The following is a 9,098-nucleotide window of genomic DNA, read 5'->3' as shown; positions in this document are numbered from 1 at the left end:
AAACCCTTTAGCAAGCCCTTGTAAAGCTTTAGGAAACTTTCTTGTATTACTTAGAAAGCCATAGGTACCTCCTATTTATGGTTTAGGAAACTTTCTTTCGCATGGGTGCGAAAAATGCCTCAAAATTCCGCAATCCGTACAAAATCGTGGAAATGAATCTGCGTAACCTCGACTGGTCAAGTAGGATCCTCGACCGGTCGAGCGGCTCACTTGACCGGTCAAGCACTTCCCTCGACTTGTCAAGCACCACGAAAAAATTCCAACCAAGCTCGCTGGAGTTTGAGTCGAGCCAGTCCTTGATCGGTCAACTAGCACCCTCGACTAGTCGAGTGAGGCTCTCGACCAGTCGAGCCTGGGGAGAAAACCCCATCACTTAGAAGGTGTTTGATAAAACACCTGTAAAACCATTGCCTTTGTTTTACAAACAGTGGGTTTGTGAAGTTGTAGTTCAGGTGTTCGTGTGGACATGCCTCAATGATGAACTTGGCTTGATCTTGGCTTGAACTCGGCTCGAGCTGTTGATCGAACCGAGCTGAGCTGGCCAATCAGGCTCGAGGATCGAGCCGAGCCGAGTTCAGAGCTGAGGTCAGCCAGTGTTCGAGTGGAGTCGAGCTGATGCCAACTCGACTCAGTTTGACTCGATGTACACCCCTAGGCCCACACAGATCTGCTTGATTTGATCTAGACCATCTAGTCAGGTGGGCCAACCTGCGCCTTGCACATGCATGCCATTGTAAGGGAGGTCTCAAAACATTCATCAGTCATCAATCGCTAGAGAATAATCTTATGAATGGTGTGGATGGCATGAATATCATGGTGGGCATATCCTTCCCCAACTATTTCCTGTCGTGTCAACCCCACCCGATCACAGCCGGAAATGGATTGGCCACGGACATTGCTTGGTCGGTACTATTTGGGACCCACCATGATGTATGTGTTTCATCCATTCTGTCCACCCATTCTTCCATTTCATAAAAATGAGGTTGATCCAAATCTCAAGTGGACCGCACAGTGTTGATTGAATTCCCACCATTAAAAATTATTGGGGCCCACGAAAGTTTTGGATCAAGCATATATATATATATATATATATTATATTCCCTTCATCCAAGTCTGTAGGGCCTAATTAACAAGTCAGACGTCCAATAACCATTACAGTGGGCCTTAGGAGGTTTTTAATGGTGGACATTCAATCACTATTGTTTTCCCATGTGGTACACCTGAGATTTACGTTTATCTAAAATTTTGGTATTAACCTAAAATTATCTTTAAAAATGGATGGACGGCGCGGATAAAATACATACATCATGGTGGGGTCCACATAGCACCGACCACTATGCACCGGGCTGGTGGTAGCGTCACTAACCAAACCCGCGTCCATCACAACCTTCGCAAAGGCTCTAAATTGCGTAGACTTGTAGTCATCGTCACTTCCATCGACTTAAAACAGTCGAAGCCCTCTCCTAAGTCTTTTCCACGACGGCAGTAGAACTCTCGTCTTGCCAGTCTTCACCCAAAACCCTAGAAATCTCCCTCTCTGAAAGGTGCGTCTGTAAGATCTGTTCCCCAAAACCCCAAAAACCCTTGCTTCTCTCAGAAACCTCAGATCACCGATCTCTCAGATCCATGCCATCCATTTCCTCTTACATTTTCTCCTTTCTTTTGCAGGCATGGCCAGGAACCTAGGGTTTCTGGTCTTGATCCTCTTGCTGTCCGTCTGCGATGCCGCGGTCTTTCGGCCGATATCGGACGGTCACCGATCCGCCGCGCTAGAGCTGTTTTCACCAGTCGATGGATCTTTTGCAAGGTTTGATGGAATTCAGCTAAGATCCTAGTTCCATTTTTTTTCGCTTTTGTATAGTTCGCTATAGGAACACTGCAATTGTGGTGAGTGCCATCTGTGGCCCACACGGCCGTGGTGATATTGATCCGGATCATCCATGTGGTTGGCGTTACTTTGCGTGGTTCACATGGCAGAATCATGCCAATCGGACAATCCATGCTTCTGATGGACAGTGTTCTAGCCGGGTGTTGGAAACAAAATGGGCGGTTGGCTACATTCGTCATGGAGCTCCATGGATGGGGCTATGTCTATGTCACCCATCTGCAGTGGGCCACAATGTGGAGTCCATGTTGCCAGGCCAGTGCACGGCATGCATATTGTGATACGGGCATTGACTCTACATTTTCGCATTGACAATTTCGAGTTCGAATCGATGTGAATTATCATTAACCACTCTGTCAATACTCAATATCTTTTTTTTCTGGGTATCGGGAATTGGAGTGCAGCTTTCATGAAATGGGCTGTATGTAGCATGCTAACACTGACTTCTTCAGTGTGTCTGATTTTGTCTGTATGCATTGTACTGTTCATTGCTATTAAAAAATGTCAAGGAATGCCGTATATTAGTTAAACATTGTTGCTCAATGTCTGTCTGTGATGGATTGTCCGTGACTTGTTTTTCCATAATTTTTTGGTACTTTTGTACTTATAACTATCTTAAAAAAGATAAATGACCTTTACGATCTGGTTCAATTTTGAGAATATTTCATCCACACAATTACAGCGGTCTGTTTCCATGTGAGGCATATTTTACCATTTATTTTGTTGACATTTTTTTAATCCTTTATTTTCTTCCAACATTACAATTTCTGTAGATATTAGTTTCTTATGGCTCTCAATTAGTCTATCCATTGGATTATAGGCATCTCTAGAATGCAACATTCATTGGCTAATTTAGTTTTATTCTTCTACAGCTTGGAAGAAACTTACGAGGCACTAAGAACGTTTCAGATTCTTGGCATTGAGAAAAATGCAGATATAAGTCCTGCAACATGCCCACTAGTAGTGGAGACACTTGTTTCAACATCTTCTAAGGCAAAGGACTTGTTCTATGCTCTTAGAGTTAACAGCATCCTAGGATGCCAAATTGATGCCAGAGTTTTTGAGGTGCCTTTTCTAAGCTTTAAGCACCGATCATCTGATAACTTTGTGGTTAGCATAAATAGTTTATTTTGTATTTTATAAAGCTATATACTTGTCATTGGTCCTAACATGCTGATTTCTTTAAAGGATGTTGCTTCAAAACTTCAAGCTGCCATTAAGGATGCAAGTACCCTACTTGACTTCTACTACTCTATTGGAAGCTTGGTGCTTATCAAGGTAAACATTTTCACCAATCTTGTTGATTATCAAGGTTACACATCTGTATTGATGCCATTGTCTTATTATTGTTATTAATTTTATTTTTATGCTACCGCTCCTTCCATTAAGTGCTAGGTTCCCCAGAGCAGTTTGTCATTTTTCTGACTCTTTCAAATCTTTCGCTTCTTTACCAGCGACGTTCTTTTTCTCTTGTTTATATTAGCCATTAAAATGTGATACTGTATTTGATTTGGGTGCCTCTCTGCAAGAAACTCTATGCTATTTCAGTACCATTGCTTTTGGTTCATTTCTTCTATTTTTGTTATGAAGGATCAAGATTCCAAAATCAATGTCCTTCTCGAGGATGCAGATGGCATTTTTCATTCCATCAAGGTCAGTAAATATGTTTCATGCTTCATTTTCTTCTCTGATTTCCATTTATGTACTCATTGATGATTCTTTGCCATTTCCATTTGCAATGACAAACTACAAATAATCAGTGCATTGTTACTGACAGGCACTCAGTCAGAGTGATGGAAGATGGCGCTATAATTCTAATGGTGCAGAATCTAGTACATATGCTGCTGGTACTTAATTCTATACTTTGTTTTTTCAAATTTTACGCAACTTCATTGGTTTCTTGGATTTGGAAGCAATTGACCTTGCTTCACATTGGTTAATGATTTTTAAGTTTCTTTACCAATTACAAATGTTTGCTGGAGTTAATTTTCAAGCAAATGGCCCCATGTCTGGTGGTTATAATGTTAAACTCAGAATTTAGCAGCCTCATCTATCTCTTTTGCTGTTTTCCCTTGCTACTGAGGATGTATTTCATAGTTGCCTCATACAGTGGGAGATGGGATGTGTTCTTCTCAAGCGTGATAAGAATGTGCAGGCTTACATTTTTGGGGCTGAGGAATCAGGACAATTGAACCTAGCTTAGGGCCCATTGAATGCACTTCTGCAAAAGGGGTTTTTGCGCCTGTTTTGTCTCTCTCTTTTTTTTTTCTTTACTTTTCAGCCAGCCCTTTTGTGAAGTTGGCTTTTTATCACCTCTTTTCTAGTGGGAGATGAGAAGGGTTTGCGTAAGTTCATCACAAACTTGTGTTTGGCTCTAACCCATTTTGGTGCAAACACCTCTTTTAAGGGTGTGTCCAAATGGGCCCGTAATGTGGCTTTTGTTTTCCATTCCACTCTGAATATAAAACAAATGGGTTCTACCTAAGTTACTGAACCAATCCCTATTTTGCAGTTCTTGTAAGGGACGCTAAATGTTTGTTGTAGTTGTTTAATGGTCATGGCTGTATGTTTGGCTTTGGCTCTGACATTCTGATCTCTGTGGATTACCCTGCTTCTTGCAGGGGTAGCACTCGAGGCACTCTCTGGAGTGGTTTCATTAGCAGGTTCTGATGTTGATCAATCTATGGTAAGGCACCTGTCTTTCTAATTCTGGGTTAGGGTATCTCTATAAGTTCTATAAGTGACCCTTCAAAAAAAAAAAAGTTCTATAAGTGGCAAACGGCAATGCTTCTAACATTTTCAGGCCTCCTCTCATAAGAAAGAATATTCTAAGTCATGTGTGTGTATTGTTTATTTAGATTTTTTTTTTTTTTTTTTTTTTGAGAAGCAATGAAATTTATTAGAAAGCCAAAAGGCAAAGAATACAACAACAAGCAAAAACAACAGCTAGCCATTGCCAGCGCTGGACCTAAAAAAATAAAATAAAAAATCAGCCCATATAATCAAATATGCATCTAAAAACATTTCTAGAGCCTTCTGTGAGGGAACTGCTACTATTTTGAAAGCAATGATTGTTCCTCTTCCTAGAAAGACCAAAGGCCTTCTGCTAACAAGGATATCCGCCATTTATACTTTTCATTTTCCCTGGGATCACCTTCATGCCATGTGAGGAATAGATCTTCGATGGAGCCTGAAATGACTAAAGCGACTTTGAAGGAATAAAAAAATGGTAGTCCACAACTCCAAGGGAAAGGATGGTGGATGAAAAGATGATCCATCGATTCCACGTCTTCCATGCACATAAGGTAGATGTTTGGGATGACCATGGCTTTCTTCTGAGCTACCTTCAGGGACATGATGGGAGGTTCGGTCGAAGGAGCGCATAGAATACTTGCCTGATTTCTTTCTTCGTCAAACCATAGTATTTGGGACAAATTCCTTGGAGATGAGAGAGAAACCTCACCAATTCCTCTCCCTTGTGATCGAAAAGATTTCGCTTGCATGGTGGAGCCGTCACACTGTCGGAGAAGCAATCCGTAATAGAAATGTCCGCGACTGGAGATAGGTTGGCTAGATTGGGAAACTCCTATATAAGAGGATTTTCCTTCATCTAGGCACCATCCCAAAAGCAAATGCACTTCCCCGTCTTGACAGAGAAGCTGATCCCCTTCTTAACTTTACTCCCCACGTGACCGATCGATTTCCAGGTGTTGGAGGCCCTGCATAGGGATGATTCCATGATCCACCAACCACTTCTAGAATCATTGTATTTTCTTCCTAACATGATCCTCCATGATTGGTTCTCTTCCACTTCGAATTTGCAAACCCACTTCCTCAAAAGCATTGTGTTGATGTCCTCTAGGCTTATGATATTGGCGCCACGTTCCCTGAAGGGTTTACATACTTCCCTCCAATCCAATAAGGGAAACTTGCCTTTAGATGCAACTCGCCAAAAAAAAATCTCCCCTTGGCCTTTCTGACACTGATCTAGGACATCTGAAGAGAGACATAAAATATAAGGGGAGATTTGATAAAGCATCCTTATCGAGAGTGATTCTTTCTCCTGAGGAAAGGTCCCTACTCTTCCACGGGGAAAGTGCCCTCTCCATCTTCTCTACAGCCCCATCCTATAGGTGCTTGGCCGGTTTTCCCATTCAGGGGGATAGGTCGAACAACGTCGATGGGAAGGATCTAGCCTTGCTTCTGAAGGTATCAACCATCCTTGAGATTTTGTCTGGAGAAGATGAATTTTGAGGATCCCGATCTTGGATATGTTAACCTTTTGCCCTGAGACCACCTCGAAGCATCTGATGATTTTCCTCAAATGTATCCTCCATGGACTCGACGACCACACAGAAGATACTTGTGTCATCTGCAAATTGCAAGTGGGAGATCAACAAATCCATTTCTCCACTTTAAAGCCAACAAATCCATTTCTCCACTTTAAAGCCTTTTAGTTTGAACAACTTTGTGGATACGCCCTTATGCAACATCTTGCTAAGAGCCTCAAAGACTACCAAGAACATCAATGGCAAGAGAGGATCCCCTTGGTGTAGACATCGAGAAGCCCTAAAGTAGTTGAAGGGAGATCCATTTGATAGGAATGAGAATTTTACCGATTGGATGCCCACTTGGATCTACTTTCTCAAATAAGGATTGCAACCCATCCGAACCAACATGTAGTCTAGAAAGCTCCAATCTACATGATCATAGGCTTTCTCCAAATCAAGCTTGCATACTATTCCTTTCCCGCCCACCTTATGGCATGAGCCGATGCATTCACGAGCCAAGAGTGCACAATCAAGAATTTGCCTTCCAGATATGAATGCATTCTGAGGTGGAGATATCACTTTAGGAAGAGCAGCCTGAAATATGCTAGCTAGGATCTTAGATAAGATCTTGCAAGGGATGCCTATTAGGCTAATAGGTCTGAACTCCTTCAAGCCCTCACCCCCTTCGAATTTAGAAATGATGGTTAAGGAGTTAACCCATCTCAAATGACAACTGGGCTAACTTGAAGAATTTGCACACGAAGTTTAGCAGATCACTGCTAACCATCTCCCAAAAAGTTTGGAAGAAGGTTAGGGGATAACCCATCCTACCCAAGGGCTTTATTTCTACAAAGAATGAGTACCACAACTTTAATCTCTGACTCCAAGAAGGTAGTTTCAAGAGTAGAGGCTTCCTCTTTATATGGGCGATCAAATTGCAGATTATCAAGACTCGGTCGTTTCCATTTCTCTTCTGAAAGGAGATTGGAGAAAAAGTTGACCACAACATCGCAGATCTAAGTTTTTTCTTTCGGGAAAGGGTTGCATCATGTGGCAGGATTGAAAATATCTTCCACATGAACCGGACTTAAGGCCTCCTTCACATGCATGTGAGAAAATGCCCAAGGCAGCTCTTGTCCAAGTATCGGGCATGTGTCATGTGCAGGGGAGTGAAGAAACCTTCTTGATATTGTTGGACCTCAATCTGGCCACGTGTTGAGCTCTTCAGTGAGAGGATTGACAACCGTTGCCTGATAGGATATGTTAAGCAAGCATTGATTGACAGTATCATTCTCGGTGCCAACTTGTCTATCGTTGTCGATGTTTCTTTGCCGCCTGATGTGGTTATTGCATAGACGCGTGACTGATTATCTTCCCCCCGATCTCTATGGCTACTGATAGCCCCTTGCCATCCTCGAGCCATGTGTACCACTCTCCTTTCGACAAGCATTGCCTATGTGTCCAGACTTCCGGGCTCCCTCCTTTCGATGCTTTCTAACAAGCGGTGATATACGATCCACATGGTAGGCCTATCCTTTGGAAGGAGCGGTGGGATGGAAAGGCAATGAGGCTCCATGTATATAAGACACCTGTCTTGTTGTCGCTTTACTGCTGCTCAATGTCAGGGTATATGGGCTTCGATTCTGGATGGAGTCCCTCACTGGTGCTTGTACGACAATCTCAAATGAGCATGTCTTAGATTCGATATTTGTTGCTCCATGAGAGTACTAAAAAAATGCTCCTCCATCCCTCACGCCCATAGCTCTGCTCCCTACATTCAACAGGGAACCTGTCCTTGAGATTGTCCCTTTCCCTGATGACGCGGATGAAGGATTCCTCTTTGCTGACCATGACTACTATCCAGTCTTGAACTTTGGTCGATTTCTTCATCATGATGTAGACTCTAACCGCCCCAAGATCTTCCCAACACTTTGTTGTCGGGTCGATAACAACCACCTCCTTTAGGCAGGACCCCACCACCATGGCCTCCTCGAACCATAGTTCCAGGGTTGAAACGGGACAGTTGAAACTAGTTTTCAGTCGTCCCGATCTTCGATATTTCCACCCATTTGATGATAGAGACTGCTGAACCATTCCTGAATAGGTGGCTAACTAGGATCATACTATCGATGTTCTTTGTTTGTTGAAGAGAAATCGAAACCTTTGGTTCCTCAAAAAGATAAAAGGATTTTATCGTTGTGCCCCACCTTGTGGCTTTGGTCTAACCATTCATCCAGCTTGGCAATTGTAGCTCTTGGCTTAAGGATAGCCACCTCACTCCACAACAAGTTCTTCTAGGCATTCTTTATTACCAGAGGATGGACCTTCACCATCGAGTCCTTGGAGACTTCCATCCAAGCCCCACCTCTCACCAATGTCATAGGGTTAAATTGATCATCGAATTCCTCGTTAGGCATGACTAAGTGCATAATGCAGGGGCATTTTCACACAGGGCTCGAGTGGGGTGGCTTGTAGGATGCAGGGGCACACTCAAGGTGGGCGGCCAATGTGAGGCGGGTGGCTCGTATGAGGCGGGCCCCACCCGTGTGAAGCGGAACCCATGTGAAGTGGGGCTTGGGCTATGAGATAAAGGGATTGATTCGCCATGCTTTATCAGTTTGAGCTTTTAGAGCAAGTGGTTAATTGTCTTACATCAGTGCATCTCCTGAGGGGCCTTCTTCACTGCTTCATAGTATTACTTCATCGCTCCAAAGGGTGCCACTTTTAGCTATCCCCCTCGAGTCCTCAAATTTCTTCCCTCTGTTGAACTTCTTTAAGCCTCAGAAGCTTCCTATAGCGATCTTTGGATGGGTGAGACTCTTGTCGATCTTCTTTTTTGTCTCCTGGTTCACCTTCTCTGGGCTGTACCAAGCCCTTCGAAATCTAAGCTTACTTCCTCCAAAGCTTTTGCATGGAGTCCCTTTGTGGCCTTGTTCATTTCC

General features: G+C 43.1%; 1 protein-coding gene across 1 annotated transcript in view; it reads left to right on the top strand.

The window, feature by feature from the left end:
• The first annotated feature begins 1,406 nt into the window (after positions 1–1,406).
• The window catches only part of LOC131240400 (dolichyl-diphosphooligosaccharide--protein glycosyltransferase subunit 2), a 32,154-nt gene continuing 24,462 nt past the window's right edge, over positions 1,407–9,098 (top strand). The window contains exons 1-7 of the mRNA XM_058238603.1: positions 1,407–1,544; positions 1,669–1,807; positions 2,758–2,950; positions 3,074–3,163; positions 3,476–3,538; positions 3,663–3,732; positions 4,507–4,571. Coding sequence (XP_058094586.1) covers positions 1,671–1,807; positions 2,758–2,950; positions 3,074–3,163; positions 3,476–3,538; positions 3,663–3,732; positions 4,507–4,571 — 618 coding nt within the window. The 5' untranslated portion in view covers positions 1,407–1,544; positions 1,669–1,670. The remainder of the gene's footprint in view (positions 1,545–1,668; positions 1,808–2,757; positions 2,951–3,073; positions 3,164–3,475; positions 3,539–3,662; positions 3,733–4,506; positions 4,572–9,098) is intronic.

The sequence above is a fragment of the Magnolia sinica genome, chromosome 3, assembly GCF_029962835.1.
Source record: "Magnolia sinica isolate HGM2019 chromosome 3, MsV1, whole genome shotgun sequence".
NCBI lineage: Eukaryota > Viridiplantae > Streptophyta > Magnoliopsida > Magnoliales > Magnoliaceae > Magnolia > Magnolia sinica.
Note: the sequence above shows the minus strand (reverse complement) of the source record. Positions and strands in the feature narration are given on the sequence as shown.